Raw genomic sequence first — 18,190 nt, 5'->3', positions numbered from 1 at the left:
TGACATTTCCAGGCCTTTCCCCAGCCTCCAATACCTTTCCAGGCCATGCCTCAGCCTCCATGACGTTTCCATGCCTTGCCCCGGCTTCCATGACGTTTCCAGGCTTTGCCCCGGCCTTCACCCGGCCACCACAGTTCCAGGCCCATGCCCGACCGCCATGCTTCCAGCTGCGTTCCGGCCCACTTCATCCTCTCCTGTCTTGTCGCAGGTCCCACCGACTTCTGATCCTGTCCCGTCGAAGGTCCCGCGAAACCTGTTCTGCTGGGGGTCCAGCCGACATCCTGCCCATCACCTGTTCCCCCGTGGGTCCCGCCAACACCTGTTCCTGTTCCGTTGGGGGTCCCGCAATCTCCTGCTCTGTTGGGGGTCCCGCAGACACCAGTACAGCACTTGGGTCCTGTTACCGAGCCCTGACAGAACCGTGACATTATTTGCCTTCTAAGTGTTTTCTTCTTCAAAAGCTTTTTATTCAAACTGTTGAATCATCATCACAATCATCAAGGAAAACATTAAAGTAGATGGAGCTCTGTGTTTATGGAGGCACAGGAATATGGAATTTCATTAAATGAGTAGCCCTTACTTTTTCATAAACAATGTTGTTTGATTTCTCCATGTTGTGTTGTGCTCAGGACCAAAAAGCAGAAAATGCCTTAACTACCATTTCGAATGAAAGGGTGATTTCCCGAAAAGACAGACGCAACATTTGTGTATCCCAACATTTATCCCAACGTTTCTTAAAGTTGTTTTATGTGCACATTTCACCTTTTTCTCCTGCTGCTTCTCATGTTCTCCCACCAGAAAAACTACAGGAAAGTATTTAGGTTCACATAATTTATTTAACCCCCATCCGTGCAAAAAGTGTGATATTAACAATCCCTTTAGAAAATGACAGACTTAAAATTGCATACGTGTACTGCATACCCCTTTTTTTTCTTAAATGTCCGCAGCAGCACTGGTGGTGTCACACAAAAAGAAATGTGATCCATCTTGTATTCACACTGTGTCTGTTTGTGCAAAGGAGCAAAATACATAGCTGTGTACATACTGTATATACTCATAACATAGAACGCTTTAATTGAACTCCCCTCACTTAGGGAAGGAATATAGGGAGTAGCCTACATACACATTTAATTTATGTTTTACAACACACAGAATGTAATTGCAAACCTTATTTTTTGGGCAATCATAAGTGGAGGCTGGTGTAGAAATAGATAATAATAATTTAGAAAAACACATTTAAAAAAACGTTAAAGAAGTTCCAAAATGCAATCCAATGTGCATCTTCATCCACTGCTGTTTTTATTTTTAAAATGTAATCAATAGAGCGCCTCTCAAACCTTAAACTTTGGAAAAATATATTTTTTTGGCATTTATGTTTGTATATTTTTTTGTATGAAAAACGTTACATTTCCACACAGATCTGATGTTTCCGTCTAAGTCATAATTTATTCACTAATTCACTTAGTCACATTTTGCTTTTATTGATACACCAACTTTACCAGTAGGGTTTTATGTGCAAAATGACCATAAAATAGTTGGATGGGAAAGCAATAAAACATTTTGTTTCCTCTGTTTTACTTTGCATCAGCTCAGAAAACATGCAGTGCTTTACAGATCCAGACTCAGATTTTCAAGGCTTATCAGAAGAGAAATCTGCTGTAAAATCTATAAAGTGGATCTATTGCAGATGAGGTCAGAGTGGGTAGATTAAACAGTCCATTCTGCCACATTTACTCGGTCACGTGATCCCGTTATAGATTTCACTTTGCCTCACCTTCTGCATTGCCTTGCATTCAGAATACAATTGAAATGGCATTGATCGCAGTTCCATTTATCATTAAATACAAGCAAATATGCCAAGAACTGGTGCTTTACATAGACAGTACAATGCATAATAAAATCCTTGTTCGTGATAAGCAACATTTCCAGATGTTTTTTTCAAGCTGGCAGGCACTGATTGCTACAGAAATGTCAACTGAAGAACTGGTGTTTAACCCTTTTTTCACCACACTTGTTTCTTGGGCTTATGTCAGCAGCCTTCTCCACTAACTCTGTGTGACTCAACTCTCGTCTCCTCCAGGTCCTCCTCCGAGCTGCACGCGCTTTGCTGCGTCCCCCGAGAGAAAATCCTGCGGCGTGATTGAGCGCTGAGGTCTAGGAGGTCAAAGGAATCGGAAGAGAAGAGGCTATCCTCGCTCACCACACTTGAGGGGCGGCTATGGCGACCCTGGGCGTCCCCTGTGTGCCGGAGAAGCTGCTGCAGAGCTTCAGGGAATATCATAGGTGCTGGGTGCTGGTCATCGTGAAGATCCAGACTGCGAGAGAACTTGCCGTTGCGTTTCAGAATCCCCTTCCTTCTTCTTACTGCTTCAGTGCGCATGGTAGGGCTGTCTTCTGCCGCTGGGAGCCCAGTGTGCTGGTTGTGGTAGCATAAATCACCTGCACCTTCTACCTCTTTAACTTCTGCTCCAGAGATCCTCCTTTGTGAGGCTGAGCCATAACCCGATTCCCCTTCATACAAGTTCTTCAGTATCCCCTTCTTGGGCATTTTGGTTGAGGGCTGACAGAATGTTGAGGGAGGTGGCAGGCTGGTGGATAGGACATCAGCATGTGTGCGAGAAAGTGAATGTGTCCGAAAAGGCTTGGGAGCAGCTCTACATGGTTGGGAGGAGAAGATTTCTTTAGGAGGGTTATGAAAGACTGAGTCCAAACTTCTTTGGGGTTTAAGAATACCCTTGGGTTTCTTTCTTTCAATGGGAGGAGTGGAGGAAATCGCAGCGGAGGAGGCAGCTGTTTCACTAACAGCATCACAAGCTCCAAGTGCAGTCTGAGGAATTGTATTCTCTTTGCGTGACTTCCTCAGGCTTGACATTCTTCCGCATACCCTTCCTCCTCCTCCTCCTCCTCCTCCTCCTCCTCCTCCTCCTCCTCCTCGATCACTCGTCAGAGGAAAGCTGAAGTAAAAGGGGTGCGGTGAGAGTTGAGGTGGACAGGAAGAGTCTGACGATAGGCAACCTGGGTCAACAGTCATGTTGCTGCTCACTGCGACCCGATTCTGCCAGTCAATGTAACGTGCCAGTAGGGGGGAGGGGCATTCTTGGTGTGGGGATGAAGGGCAGTCACACACACTCTCTTCAAAACCCCAGTTCACCCACCAGTGGTTGGCAACGTCCTCTATCGTAGCCCTCTCGTCCACACGCACTGTCAACAACCAGTCGATAAGAGCGCAGGCGTCTGGAGGGAACACAGTCAACATTTATTTATAGCAGTCAAACTGACAACAACACTGTAATTTAACAGGATACAAGTAAGAACAACACAAAAAGCTATTACTTCAGAATAGAACTGTAAATATAATGTTGATGGAGACATTGTAAAGGGTTACCTGATTGGGGGTTGGGTCTGCTGTAGCGACCTTGGCTGATTTGCTCTGTAAGTGTGGTGAGGCTGGCCCCATTGAATGGCATGCTGCTGTACACCAGGGCATAAAGCAACACCCCCAGCGCCCAGCAGTCCACCTAAAAACATCATGAAGTACATGCCTTGCCAACTCAGAAAATTCAGGCCACAATTTAACACAATGAGATGGTGCATGATAGAAAGTACAACGAAAGGATCTAGATAAGACTGTGGTTCAAACTCAGCATTCTAAAGCTGCACTTAAAACTATTTGTTTATTAGAAAATGGATCAATAATAACAGTTAACACAAAAAGTGGGTTTTCACCGACTCTGTGGGTTCCCCGGGCTCTACAGAGAGCCTTACTATATTTCAGTTCATTATTTGGATTTTACAAACCACAGCTTTACTGTTTTGGTTGAATTTGTTCTGAGGAAATCAGTGAGTTGGCCAACCTCTGGCCCCTGGTAGGGCAGTCCATTCACTATCTCCGGGGCAGCATAAAGTGGACTTCCACAGTAGGTCTGCAGAAGAGTGCCCTTCTGGAAATAATTCGAAAGGCCAAAGTCAGCCAGCTGCAGAGTGAGAGAGAGAGAGAGAGAGAGAGAGAGAGAGAGAGAGAGAGAGAGAGAGAGAGAGAGAGAAAACGTGAAATACATCTCAAGTATTATTTTGGTCCAATTTCAACTCCTGTTGAGTAACTTTATGACTTAATAACTTTATGTTGTAATAAGGCTGATAACAAATAAATAAACAACTCAAGTTACAGCAGCCTGTTTAAGAGAGAACAATTATTTCATATTCTAAAAATTTTAACATAACGTAAAATACTTAATTTCACACAAAGAAACCACCTAGCCACGAAATTGAAACACATGTTTTCATTTAATTCATCTATGGCTAAATAAAAGGAAGATTTTAAATGATGCCAAAAAACCTTAAGAATAAACAATTGTGGTAATAACACATAAGCATAGCCTTGAAAGATGTTAAATAATATAACTCATATCTCAAAACAAGTGTTGTGTCATTCAAAAAGTTATTTAAAAAATCTAATTAATCATAAATGTGTTTGTGTGAAATAAACAAAAGCAGATGATATATCTAAATCAGCTGAAAAGACATTACTTTATGACATACTGGACCAAACAGTTTACATTAAACCCTTTATAAATTAATTTGTTAATTCACCTCAACACACACACACTCCTTATGCAATCCAGATTTCTTCTGAGTGAGTGTGCAAAAACACAGTCACTAAAAACAATTCCTTTTAAAAGAGCTGACATTAGTAAGGCTGAGCTTTTGCCAATGTAAGTGTGAGTGAGGGAAGAGGAGAGGAGAGGGCCAAAAACATCAGGCTGCTTACTCTCACGTAACGGAACAATCACTCACTCGAAGCTGCAAGAGCCATACGCAGACATACCGAGGCTCCTCTCTATCTGAAGAGATTAATACCATGAGCAACAGCCCACTATCAGCCCCTGTGGTGTTAAAAGTACTCAGCCCGTCTCCTTTATTTCCGTGAAATAGAGACCTCACAGGTGGCAGATGAAACTGTGTATACAAGCCAGCTCACACTTGATATTATATATACAGTGACAATAAATGTGTGCAGTCTGAGCATGTGACTTGTGCTTTACTTTCTACCAGCTACCTTGTGTGTGGCTGTGTGTGTATGCATTCTGCAGTACAACCCATGTTTACATCCTACAGAGACCTCATTACAGTGCTTTGCGGAAACATTCCTAAGTGTCTTATGCTTGTGTGAGATCCATTTTCTTTACTGGACATACACATGACTCCTGTACCTATTTCTGGGAATTACACTGATATTGTGAGAAGCCTTCGTCTCTCATACACATGCTGCTCTGAAACAGATTGCTGGTCATTTTCTATGATGCGTTGGAGCTCTCATTGGACCCAGAAATTATAAAAGTGAAAATCAAGTGCAGACTTCTGCTACTAAGAAGTGGAAATAGTTCAATTACTCCACTTAAGTGCAATTTATTATTAGTATATTGTTAAATCACAATATGCGACTTCAAAAGTGACCAAGAGCAACATTTTCCCTATCACGTCTGACTGTGCCTGCCTCTTACATATGCGGAGAAGCAGCTATTGTGCAGCTATGACTCGCACATGCATTGCACAGAGGCTGTGTTATTTCCTGCAATGGATGCTATGAGAGGCCGATGTGGTGAACATGAAGTTTGTGATGATTGAAGAACAGCTGAGAGGTCTGCACATAGTGTTTTCTTTTGACAGGAAGAGCATACTTATATTAAAACCCTTCGATTGGCTCGGTTGCCACCGGATTCCCAGCATTCCCCTTTGGCCGTACTCAGCTCCCATATAAGGAGAGGGATACCCAAATAAGGCAAGAAATGACCCCTGTGTTCTTTTATAAGACCTGGCAGTATGTTTGTGCTGGTTCAGTGTGCATACCTTAACAACATATTCAAATGACTGTGGGCTGAAAGTGCTCCAATGTATGCTCTGAAAGTGCACTGTGTTTACATTTTAGTGAGGAACTTGCAAGATAATCCATTACAAACTGCACTTTGTAAAGATTCCTTCCAGGATGCAAAATACAGCAGCAGTGGAAAGCTTCCTGATGTATATGCCAGTGTCTTTTGAAGATGTGCCTTTATGCTTCAAAACAAAAGCACCTAGTGGATGATCTATTATTATAACACAAGACACACATTCATCATGATCAAATGTTGTTGTTGGAAAGTGATATGAAGGCTCAGTGTGTGTATGTTTTATCAATCTTACCTTTACGTTAAAATCTTGATCCAAAAGGATGTTCTCCAGCTTGAGGTCGCGATGCACAACGCCATGCTGAAGAGAACAGGGACATATGAGATCCTGCACTGCCCCTGTTTAATGTCAGATATTTTCTCATTGCATGCAGACATTAAGACTGAAGCATCTTAAGTTTATATCATAAGGCCAGCATGTGCTGAAAGGGTCATTTTATTACCATTAACATTCCACTCGGGCATTGTGTTACAGGGTTGTGTGTCTTCAGAAAAGCTCTCAGTCTGTTTAATCATCAACAGGCATGGGGAATTCTTTTGTTTAAGTTAACTCATCTGATGAGATGCAGTTTGATCCCATGATGGCATAAAGCTCCTGCCAAACATGAGGCCACAGAGTATTTGCAGCCTTGGAGCATGGAGAGAAAACTACACTAGAGGATTCATGGGAGGAAAAAGCTTTTGCAGGATCATAATCACTACAAGAGCTTCCCTGACATTAAATAGTGTTAAATCATATGAAGAGACAATGCTGTTATATATACTGAACTGTGGCCACCCAGGAAGCAGCGTGACGTAGGGGAAATGTAAACCTTGCTTATGTGCCACGAAAGCCTACTTTCTTTTGTTAATGACATACTCTTCACGTTTCTTCCCGAACGTTAAGGGAAGGAAATGATCCTTGGCATAAGACAATGGTTTGTTCACATTACGTACATCATAAAAACATGTGTGTGTTTAGCGGCAGAGGAAGAAAAGTAGTAGAAAAATAAATATGTGGTTAACAAGGTTATTATTCTTGCTATTTTAAATGACTATGAACCAATTTAGAGAACAGCAAAAAAAATACTGAATTATTTTCATTCAAGCCTCAATAATCCCTCCATGTGCCCTGCATACCTCAGAGGCACCTTCAATAATTCATTCGTGGTGGAGCACTCATGTCTATTTTGGGACAATGTTTGAGTGCATGAGGAGCTAGATATCCAGGTCCCTGTTTGCTACAAAGCTACAGGAGCTGAGTGATAATCCCTGAGTTTAATGTGGGATTAATGAAGAAGCCAAACTTCCAAAATAAAAAAGATGTGAAAACAAAGAATGTTTTTTTTACTCAAATCAGCTGACTGCGAGACACATATCCGCACTTTGACTGTACTGCACTTCTGTATTATTAGGATTTATGTATTTCCCCCATAGTTCCAGTTTTTCTTGCACAAAGGCTCTAAATAAAGAAAAATGTGTTCCTTTTCCAAAGCTTACATTAATTTGGAGGGAGAACAGTAAATGTGTCAGTGTGTGACAGTTAAAAACAATCACGGCCTAATGCGCTCTTTAGTCGGAGATCTGTCAACGCAAGTCAAGTTTTTGCAGTACTTAAGATAAGATAAGATTTAGTGAATTTAGCTGTACTATATTTGCTTGGACACAATTGAATAACGCAGCATGCAATTCAGCACGTGTCCATGTGTGGTTCCCAAATGTATACTGAACTCCAGAGGTGTATTTGCAAAAACTATGTGAGTGTGCAAACCTTGTGGCAGTAGTGGACAGCAGATGTGATTTGTCTGAAGATGCTTCTGGCTTCTGTTTCAGGCAGTCTCCTCCTCTCCTGAATGTAATCGTACAGCTCTCCCCTGCTGGCGTACTCCATCACTATCACAATCTTATCCCGGCTCTCAAACACTACACAGGACACAGAAAACATTTACATGTCAGAATTATGAAGGCGTATTGACGTGAGCATCAGGGAATGCCTCTAACCTTCACCATACAAAAACAATTAATGTTTGTATTCTGCATTTGTTTTCATCTAAGTATGAAGGAAACAAAATCAAAGAGACTTCTTAATGGATATGGTGATACTTTTTTGTAATGCAATGCAAAGACTCAAAGTGGCAATGTGCTACACCTGCTCTCAATACTGTTTTCTAAGGCAATGTGTTAGTGTTGTGTTTGCAGACTAATGAATAACAAATTAGAAGCTTTCACAATGTAGGAATATTTATACATTTTTAATTCTCTGATCATTTTCATCGCCTGACCCATTAGGTTTGGATGTGAGTGTACACTCCTATTGTGTTTGCAGAATTACCCTCATGAAAGCGTATAATGTTGGAGTGCCTGAGCGAGGAGGTGATCTCAATCTCTCTCTGGATGTGAATTATGTCCAGATCATCTGTGATACGCTCCTTGCGTATTGACTTTATCGCCACCTGAGAAAGGAGACACACTGTCTGAGAGTCTGTACATGTATTTTCGAATGATTGCACTGAGAATTAGAATGATCTTTCACAGCAGCAAAGTATCAGCAGTCCTCCGACAGTTGTTAGGGGACTGCTAATACTTTGTCGACCATTTGTTGGTGTATTATTTTCAGAAGCTCTTGCTCCATCAAATACAGATTCTTTGTTTTATTCCTCAACCCACTAATTAACTTATTTCCCCCCTAACCTTCATCAAAACAATTTGAATCCTTCAAACAGTGAGCAAACACTGATAGAAGGACAGTTAATGTATAACTTGCCCATGCATGGAAACAAAGACATACATACTGTTGTTACAATTATATACTCAGAATCTGTGGGTATTAGAGGTGATTATGTGGATTTTAAAGGCTTGGTGTTTGAGAGCAGGTCTCCTGTGATCTGAGCATGCTCAGAGGCAGAAGGTTGACAGCTGCACTCTGCTTCCTTAAACAGGCACTCATTGTACCCCAATGTAACCCCAAACCACTGAACACAACATAACAAACAAAACATGAGGCCCTTAACCTATCTGGATAAAGTATAAAATGGCACCAAACAAGGACAGAACAGAGGCAGAAAAATAAACAGGATCAGGTTCTGCTTTTTGAAAATACTATAAGCTTTAAAAACATACCAAAGAAAGAGTGAGAGTTTTGATAAAATGTGAAGAATACAATATTAATTTTTGAGGTTGAAATCCTAGCAAAGCTCTCATCAAACCCCTGTACTATTCTGTCAACCCTTACAATGTCCCTATAGAGCAGGTCTTCCCCCTGGGTCGCAACATTCTCAGCTGCCGGAAAAACATCTACGAGACATTTGAAGACACAATTCACACGCTCCATCAACCACATTGGTTATGCAACACAGCACAAACGCACTCCGGGGAACACTCGGGACTGACCGGACCTTCTCTAACTGATGTGAAGCAATCCAACTAGAATATTTTAATACGTTTGAATCTTTTCTTTAAGCAACTGCTAAAATATGAGGATTTTTATTCACACTCTGGACTGATGCAGCCAGGGATACTCGGTACTAGGTCATAAGGCCACACATATTAAGTAGCTGATTAAGCCACTTGAGGAAGGAAAGGGGGCTCTATGAAATAAGCTGCACTGATGAGGAGGGAGGACATAGGAGTCAGGAAATAGGAGAGGTGAATTGAATGAATAAAGTATTTCAAAGAATTAAAAGCAAGTATTTTAATGTCTATTTAACCATTGACTTATCCCCCCACACTGGGAATTAAGGCTGATCAGCAGAGCACAGAGAGGAGAGGCATACACTGGGCATTGTTTAGACCTCAGGGCGCTAAGAACATTCTTAAATGGGCACGTGTGCACAAAGGAAGTGTGGGTATGTGAATATATGACCTCACCATTGTTTGTGCAAATGTGCTGCATGCGTCATGTCTCAGTATGACCTCCAAAGTATCTAACTCACAATACCTCATTGACTGTCATAGGATGCATGTAGGGAAGCAATGTGTGTGAGTCATATAATTGTTCTTGGATAATCTATTACACTATTTGTGAACAAGAGGAACACACTGTACATTTTGTAATGATAGATGCATGATGTTCTGCATAGCCATATAAGACTTTATATAAACAACACAACCTTTCCTTTAATCTGGTTATTACTATAGTCTAATACATTCTGTTAGTTACCCTGTACCTTACCAGCAAATCACAATCCTTCTTTTCACAACTTGCAAATATCTGCTTGAGCATGTTATAAGCATCATTAAGTCTAATTTATTCTAACCTTTTTCATTGTAGTTTTTAAAGTAAGTCAGACTCCCTTCCTATGTAAGGGACATACAGTCCCCTAAATAACAAATAAAGTATTTATCATCCTTTCCTTTCATTTCATCCTGTACATTAGTCACCTCTTGCAGCAAAAACAAGTCAGCCATGCAGGGACAATCTCAGGCCAGCTCTTTACTGTAATCTCCAACCTCCTCTTCTTCTTACTCAGTCTTGCTCTATAACTGTCCTCCTCTGCTTCCTCAAACTACAGCCCCCTGGTCTTGTTTCTAAAAATAATGTCCGTTTTGTTTCAAAGAATCCTTGGTATGTGCTGGCTACTGGCTCAAAGGATTCAGCATTTTCCCCTTGTCCAACACACACACACACACACACACACACACACACACACACACACACACACACACACACACACACACACACACACACACACACACACACACACACAATCACACACACACACACACACACACACACACACACACACACACACACACACACACACACACACACACACACACACACACACATCCCAGTTTTAATAATCTGAATGCAAAAAAGATTGTCAATATTATATTGTGTTTGTTTATTTAGGAAACAGGAGGGGAATATGAGGCTGACATGGTATCTCTCTCTTTGTGTCTGGTCAGCCTGACTGTAGACAATGACCCACAATTACTCAAAGTAATCGGGCTCGTCATTCTACTTAACCTGGATATTCCGAATGTTAAGTTAAACAGAAACATATTATATTATAATATCTGTCTCGGTGTGTATGGATGTGTTATTGAAACATGGGTCGGAGTCCTAGGAGACCTACAGTCTTGTAGTAACTTTATCCCCTTGTTCAAGTGCTGAGTGAGTCAGACCACAGGCATCTTAGCCTGGCAGCACAGGAAGCAAGAACTGTGTTCACCGTTATACCCAAGAACTCACCCCCAAACACAAAACACACACACACACACACACACACACACACACACACACACACACACACACACACACACACACACACACACACACACACACACACACACACACACACACACACACACACATGCCATCCAGGCTAACCAATGGGCAACATTCTTGGAGCAGCAACACATCTGTACACACACACACACACACACACACACACACACACACACACACACACACACACACACACACACACACACACACACACACACACACACACACACACACACACACACACCTAAATACCTCCCAGGAAGACAAAAGCATGAGCAACATACCACATCATCTCAATGAGCTATTAGTTGCTTTTGGCATAAACATAACATATAGGCTTCTACCAATCACCTTCCTAATCATCACTATCATAAATTATACTTCATACAACATGTAAGCTATTAAAATAAAATAAAATATGCCTCCTTCACATAGCTGTGGAAGGATTAAAGTAATGTTTTTCATCCTCACAGTTTTCAGGCTTGCTCTCTCCACCGCCTTCCTCACTTTGCCGTAGGTGCCTTTCCCAAGAGTCTCCATCACCTCGTAGCGGTGTTTCAAATTGTGTTTGTGCTGGTGCTTCTTTACTTCAGTCGGCTCTGTGACATTTGGAGCCGGGCACGCCGCCGCCTCCATGTCTTGGTCTCTTTGCCGCTTGTCCGCGCTGCAGGCACGGTGGCTTCCCATCACCGTGGACTTCTCAACGGCACGGATGCCGCTGTATGTCACGTCCCGCGGGCAACCGAGCTCGGAGCAGTCACTGGTGTTCATTGCGCCTCTGCTGTCAGCCTCACGCCTGCCCATCCTCCCTGCGCACTGTGTGCACCTGTCCTGAGAAGCAGCCCTTTCTGGAACTGGATCCCCGAAGTACTTTGATCACAAAGCTAGATCAGCCAAAGTGTGTTGTAGCGACAAGCAGTTGTTGATGAAGAGCGTTAACAAAGTCACAACCTAGTATTTTGGTTTTAAAATGAGCATATGAAACCCATCCGGTCCATTGAGCAGCAGCTGTGTAGGCCTATTCCTCTTCAACACTCCCCTCTGAAACTCTGCAACAGGAGCGATGGGTGGAGCCTGCTCATTCCTAAAGTAGCTCTCATAGCAACATCCCGGCGCGTCACAGTCCTTTGGGATCATTTTGGGTCTTCCAGGGCTTATCAGCAGCAGGAGGGATGAAGGCATGTATGGAATGTCTTGCGGGTCAGAAACTCAGACCTAAATCCACCACTTCAGTCAGTGTTTGTTAATGTGTTGCCATGCGGTGAGCTGAGAAAAATAAATTCCCTAGAAAATGTTGAAGAAATTTGTGAGGAAGCAGATATTTGAAGTAGGAGAGAAAGAGTAAATGTGTTTAGAAAAATGTCAGGTTTAATGTATTTGTAGCACCTTTTTCTACAGATATAACGTGTACAGCAAAAAAGCTAGCTGACCTAAGGCAACTTCACTGGTATTGTTTTTACTACCCCACATACAACCTTATAAATCCATGCAAAAAGCACCACCACTATTGTCTTTTGGGAAGTTATAGAATAACTTCCACATATCACATTAACTCTGCGGTTGATTTGAAATCCAGGAGCTAAGCCGCAGGTTTTAACACAGCCGAATGAGGCTAAGAGGACAAGAGCTCATTTCCAATACATCCTTGCTCCAAGCTTTGTTGCTCAGAGTTAGGAAGAGGTGAATTATGGTGTGAAAAGGTCTCGAGGGTTGAGGTTAGCCACCAGACAGACGTCATAGCTGTCATGCACGGTTGCTCTTCTTTTCAATACAGTCCACACATTGTCTGCAGGGTCCATTTCCAAAATCTCCTTGGTGATGATCTCATGACGGCCTGCAGTCAGAAGAGAAAGTAAAAAAACAGCTGACCAAAATCTAATTTTTACAGACACTGCCTCATCAGTTGGCTGGCATTCCCAGACCCCGAGTGTTCCTAGCTTATGTGCAAAGGCCATTTCACCATGAAGTGTATCTCATTGGAGGAATTCTCTAAGAGATCATGCGAAAGAAGCTGCAAAAAAAATTGTCAGGCGTTAATTTACTCCCGGCTCACCAGCACCCTTGTAGTATCCACAGAGGTAAAGCTTGCCATTCACTGCTCCTATGTTGGAGGCGTTTGTTCGAAGGCTGAGTAAAGACGTGGGCAGGGTTGGTCCCACCCTCCAAGTGTCTATAGCTGGGTTATAGATCTCTACAGAGCTAAGACAGTGTCGTAATTGTCCACAGTCTACTCCATCACATCCTATACCACCTGAAAAACACACACACAAACATCACGTGGCTCCAGTATATATCATAGAGAAGAAATACTTAAGAATTAAGTTGCAGTCTTTCCTGTGGTCTGACCTAGTATGTAGATTTCTCCATTGAGGACAGCCGTCCCGCAGCGGTACCTGGAGTACTTCATCCTGGCACGCTCAGTCCACCTGTCTTTGCCGGGATCAAACTGAAAGACACGGTTACTCAGCTTGTCAGGCTCATCATCTGGCTGGTGCTGATGGGGGAGACAAAAGTTGAACAGAAGGAGGAAGAACAAGATAAGATATTGAGGTGAAAAATGAGAACCAGCAGAGAGGAAACAGTGAAGTACAGAGTAGGAAAATGTTACACGTATTCTTTCACCATCTCACTTTAAAATGGTAAAAAGAAAAGGTATTACAACAAAACAGTACCGGTATGCAGTGGTGTGTGAACATGGCCTGGGCTGATGTAAGGTTGTCAGCTTAAATTATTATCCAATTCCTGCCCAGCTAGAGGACAACTCTAGGAGTCTTTCAAATTTAAACATAGTGGATGCACACCCCCTTAACAAGTGTTGCTCTAAAACATGAACGATTTAGAATCAAGCAACACCAACAATGTTAAAGTTAACTGAATCAGTGTTAACTTAAATTTATGAAGTGTTCTGTTTTTGGTTGTCATCAGGCCAGACTAACCCTGACATTACACCAGTGGACTCTTGCTGAAGGAAATGTCAGTGCACCCATCTACTGCAACGTGAGAGGTTTTTTTACATTTCTGTGTACCTGTGGTGTCCAGCCGCCCAGCACATAGAGATGCTCCTTCAGACTGACGGTGCAGTGGCAGGCTAAGGGAAGAGGCAGAGGGGCAAAGCTGATCCAGCTGCCTCCTCTCTTCAGCGACCATCTCATCACATTGTCTGTGATGATGTAGTGATTTTTAGATTTCATCTGACCTCCTATCATATACAGCGCATCCCCTAGAAGCCCTAAAGCGTACATGTCCCTGTAGGCTGTGGAGCACAGATTCACCCAGCTGTTCTTCTCCGATTGATCGTACCTGGCACATAAACAGGCATTTTAGATCTGGACAGCCGAGGCCTTAAAAAATGATTTTGTATTCTTATGTGAGCACACACACCTGTAAATATCTACCCTCTTGCTTCTGTGTTGGTCTTCTCCCTCTATGGCTACCACTATTTTGTTGTCTCGTGTCACTGCCCCAGCTGTGATCTGCCCCATACCCCCACAGCCCCTCAGTGGAGAGGGGATGAAGTAAGACTTTCTGCCATGGGGGTCAAAGCAAAAACTGAGGTCAGAAAGTCCTCCACGGCGGGCAGGCACGCCATCCTTATTCACCCCACCCAAGCAGAGCAGCAGGTCAGTGGTCTCCATGCCATAACGAAGGACTGGCCGAGGTGCAGCTGATGTCCCACAAAGACCTGAAGTCTGGAGAGCAGCGTCAATCATCCCAAAGCACTCAGCATCTCTCAGCAACTCCTGGAAGATATACAGGCATGGTAGTCTGACAATCTACTAATCCTTTGATAAATGCGAATAAGCAATCTTGACTTGTATTGCTGTCCCTTCCATTTTTCCCCCTTTCTTCTCTCACCGGGTTACGTCTCCTAGCTTTACGGACAAATCGAGGATCAACAAGTTCCAGCCGGACACGCCTGAGTAACTCCACAGCCTGGACTTCACTCTGCAAGTCTCCTCTTCGCCTCTCCACCCAACTCAGCACCAGCTCCAGCACAACCTCCTCCTGCGATACGTTGAGGTCATCTGAGGCCAGCAGGTCCCCAAGACTTTGAGCATCCAGCTCCAGCACTTCTTCCTCTTCACAAACCTGAGGCAGGAGGATAACAAAGGGAGAGTTATCAATGGCAAACACTGAATTAAAAAGATACCGTAAGTAGTGCATAGTAACAATATTGATAAAGTTAAAAGGTAATAAAGCAATATCTGTGTGGTTTCTAAAATGCCTCATCACCTGCCAGACTGTTTAAAAAAGGGCAAGAAATTACTGCCACCTGGTGGGAAAGTTGTGAAAATCCCATGCAGTTTAACTGTGCAATAGAGTGACGATATGCTGCAACAGATAATTTATTGTAAGCCTTCAAAGCAGGTGGTTCCAAGAGGCCTGAATCAACATTACAAATAAATCAAAATCTGGCCACATAATTTTTCATCCCAAATAAGTTGACTAATTAAGATAATATTTGAATGAACTTATAATGAATGCCTCACCTGTGCAAAGTGTTGGCAAAGGTATCTTAATGCGCAGTTGGCCAGACCAGCTGCCCCCAGGTTTCTGGCCCAGTGGTACAGGCCAACACAATTGGAAGGGTCCATGCAGGCCTCCATGTGGCTCTGACACAACCTGCAGCGATAACAAAGTGGTGATGGGAGAAAAAATGAATACTTCTTCACACATACTTTCTATCCTGTTTACCAAATACACATCTAACTACTGTACTTCATAGGGGATAGTGCAGGTAGAAAGGTATCTGGATGCTCCTAATATTCTAGGACACACACTGGGCTAATTGATTATTTGAATATATTTCCAGTTCTCCTCTCCCACCTGAAGGCTCCATCCACATGGAGCAGGAAGGCGGCTGCAGCCACTCCTTGGATGTTGTCGTCTGAAAGGCGGAGTTCAGCTCGGTACATGTAGTCCAGTAGCAGCTCCAGGCTCTGGGCAGGAGTGTCTCTAAGAGGTACCTCTCGTCCCCGGGTCTCCTTCAGACCACATGTAAACATGGCCTGGACACAGCAATTAACAATTAATGTCTCATTGCATCCTCAACAGATTTGCTCTTATCAGTTCTTAAAAACAAATCCGATTTTTCCTTTATCAGCACATTAACTCTCAGTAACAGCATCTTCACCTGGAAGTAAGGGCTGAATGCAGACAGCACCACCTTGTGGCAAGCAAAGGGAATCCCCTCTGCCAGCAGGACCACATCAGTGAGCTCTTCAGCTGCTCTCATCCTCTCCAGCTGCCTGAGCAGAAGTGAACCATGCTCTGCCTGAGCAGAGGCCAGCCCTGGATCACACATGGACTCTTACTTTGGATGTCTGTACCACTTTTGTCAGCAGAGAGAGGAAGACCTTGTGGCAAAGTAGTGCCAAACAAAGATAAAAAGAGAGCATCTGAAAGTAGGGAGTTTATTTCATAAACTCTAAATCTTTCTGATGTAAAGGTACAGCAGGTTTTTTTTGTGTTTTTTTTTTTTAAATACAGAGGGATAAGTGAAATGAGAAAATAAATGGAGCCTTGTTGACTAGTATCGTTAACTGGTTTGGCCCTTGAGCAGCAGCCCAACAACTGACACATATGGAGGCCATAGTGACACTGTCAGGGGGTGCTACACATGCAGGTTACCTACTGTAACTCCAGGCACACATGCAAAGACAGTTCAGTGTGAACACTAGCATGTTAGCATGACTTTAGTTAAGCCCATGCAGAAAAAAGCTTCATACCAGTGGGTTCCAGAGGCTGTCAAGAACAAACATTCATATGTTTCTGTATTGATCTGACCTCAGCTTTTTTTAAACTACTTTCAGAGATGGTGGTATTTTTGCTTGCAGGAAGATCCGATCTGATTCGAAGTCTGTGCTAGCTGCTGCCTGTGACTGAGGGAAATAGCATGCTCATTGCTCACTGCTCACAAAGTTTAAAATAGATCAGCAGGGTGCTGTTCAGGTTTCTAACAGTGGCTAGGCAAGCAGTATGCAACTCTGTTTTAATGTAGAACTTGATAGAATATGAAGCATAACAATGTACATGTTGAAAGGAACAGGTATACACTTTCAGAAAATAACAATACTATGTGACTTCAAATTTCTAAATCATTCTACTTTAAAACAAATCTTAAGTCACAGTACACTTGAAAGCTGATGTTTTGGTATGACTGTTGTTTACTGCTGACCCAAATATATACAAACACAATGAACATGATTGTCAGTTAGTACAGTCTGCTTAAAGTCTAACAGTTGATAGTTGGTGTGTCTGTTTACTGGCCATGTTATAAGAGTAGTTACATTTCACAACTGTGTTTTGTCAGGTTAATTGTTTCCTAACAATATTTGTAACAGTTGAGCACACTTGATTACACAACATGAGCAAATAATGTGACCCTGCAGTCGACTATATAGGCAGTGCAGATTAATCAGTGACACAAGATGTGCATGAGCTTGTCTCTATATTGGAAACGTGCTTCCTTACACGTGTCAGGGACATTTTCTGTAACGCCGCAAGTTCTGCTCTTCATCAGGACCTTTGGCCAAGTGCATATCACTGTGTAACTTGTTTTGAAAAAGGATTATTCTTACATAAAACCTTATTTAGAAACTAGGTTTGGAAAGAAATGATCTTTTGTTACTGGCTTTGTGGAAACATAAACTGCAATAAGTTAACAATCACTTTACCAAGTAATCCCGACAGTTAAATGATTTATCTGACTATTTACCAATTGATAAGAGTTAATACATGATGTGGGCACAATCCTATATTTGCCTCTCAAATAGAGTTTATTGTGCAGCAAACAAGATAACAGCAATTCATTTATCTATCCTGCTTACTGATTTTGTTATCCTGTGTCTCACTTCCATTTTAAATGTATTGTTCTATTGCCCTTTGTTTTTGTCAGCTTCAGGAGGTGTTCTCAAATAATAATTAAACTGTAGTGAAATTTAGACTCTCCTGTCCTCTGAGAGCACCAAATGGTGTGGCAGTTGAAAATAGCACTGTGCCCCTCTCCTTTCCTTTTAGTCTCTCTAAGTCTGTA

General features: G+C 42.5%; 2 protein-coding genes across 4 annotated transcripts; both read right to left on the bottom strand.

The window, feature by feature from the left end:
* Nucleotides 1-1,421: 1,421 nt before the first annotated feature.
* LOC134871577 (NUAK family SNF1-like kinase 1) lies at nucleotides 1,422-12,327 on the bottom strand. Of its 2 annotated transcripts, XM_063894332.1 has the most exons (7): nucleotides 11,626-12,326; nucleotides 8,257-8,377; nucleotides 7,696-7,847; nucleotides 6,181-6,246; nucleotides 3,855-3,974; nucleotides 3,386-3,518; nucleotides 1,422-3,234 (listed from the first exon to the last, which is right to left on the bottom strand). In XM_063894332.1, exons 1-7 carry the CDS (start codon nucleotides 11,956-11,958, stop codon nucleotides 2,030-2,032), a joined length of 2,130 nt encoding a protein of 709 aa, XP_063750402.1. In that variant the 5' UTR covers nucleotides 11,959-12,326; the 3' UTR covers nucleotides 1,422-2,029. The 2 variants fall into 2 exon arrangements, with proteins under 2 accessions (XP_063750402.1, XP_063750411.1); XM_063894341.1 differs by lacking the exon at nucleotides 6,181-6,246 and having other exon boundaries at nucleotides 11,626-12,327.
* A 275-nt stretch (nucleotides 12,328-12,602) lies between these two features.
* On the bottom strand, nucleotides 12,603-17,028 carry LOC134871587 (kelch repeat and BTB domain-containing protein 12-like). 2 transcript variants are annotated; one of them, XM_063894354.1, is made up of 10 exons: nucleotides 16,884-17,028; nucleotides 16,289-16,511; nucleotides 15,982-16,163; nucleotides 15,645-15,777; nucleotides 15,010-15,243; nucleotides 14,536-14,894; nucleotides 14,181-14,454; nucleotides 13,501-13,648; nucleotides 13,208-13,405; nucleotides 12,603-12,988 (listed from the first exon to the last, which is right to left on the bottom strand). In XM_063894354.1, the coding sequence occupies exons 2-10, from the start codon at nucleotides 16,457-16,459 to the stop codon at nucleotides 12,840-12,842; spliced, it is 1,848 nt and encodes a 615-aa protein (XP_063750424.1). In that variant the 5' UTR covers nucleotides 16,460-16,511; nucleotides 16,884-17,028; the 3' UTR covers nucleotides 12,603-12,839. The 2 variants fall into 2 exon arrangements, with proteins under 2 accessions (XP_063750424.1, XP_063750433.1); XM_063894363.1 differs by lacking the exon at nucleotides 16,884-17,028 and having other exon boundaries at nucleotides 16,289-16,854.
* Between the last annotated feature and the right edge of the window lie 1,162 nt (nucleotides 17,029-18,190).

This window comes from Eleginops maclovinus, chromosome 1, assembly GCF_036324505.1.
Source record: "Eleginops maclovinus isolate JMC-PN-2008 ecotype Puerto Natales chromosome 1, JC_Emac_rtc_rv5, whole genome shotgun sequence".
Classification (NCBI taxonomy): Eukaryota; Metazoa; Chordata; class Actinopteri; order Perciformes; family Eleginopidae; genus Eleginops; species Eleginops maclovinus.
This window is presented reverse-complemented; position numbering and strand designations above follow the sequence as displayed.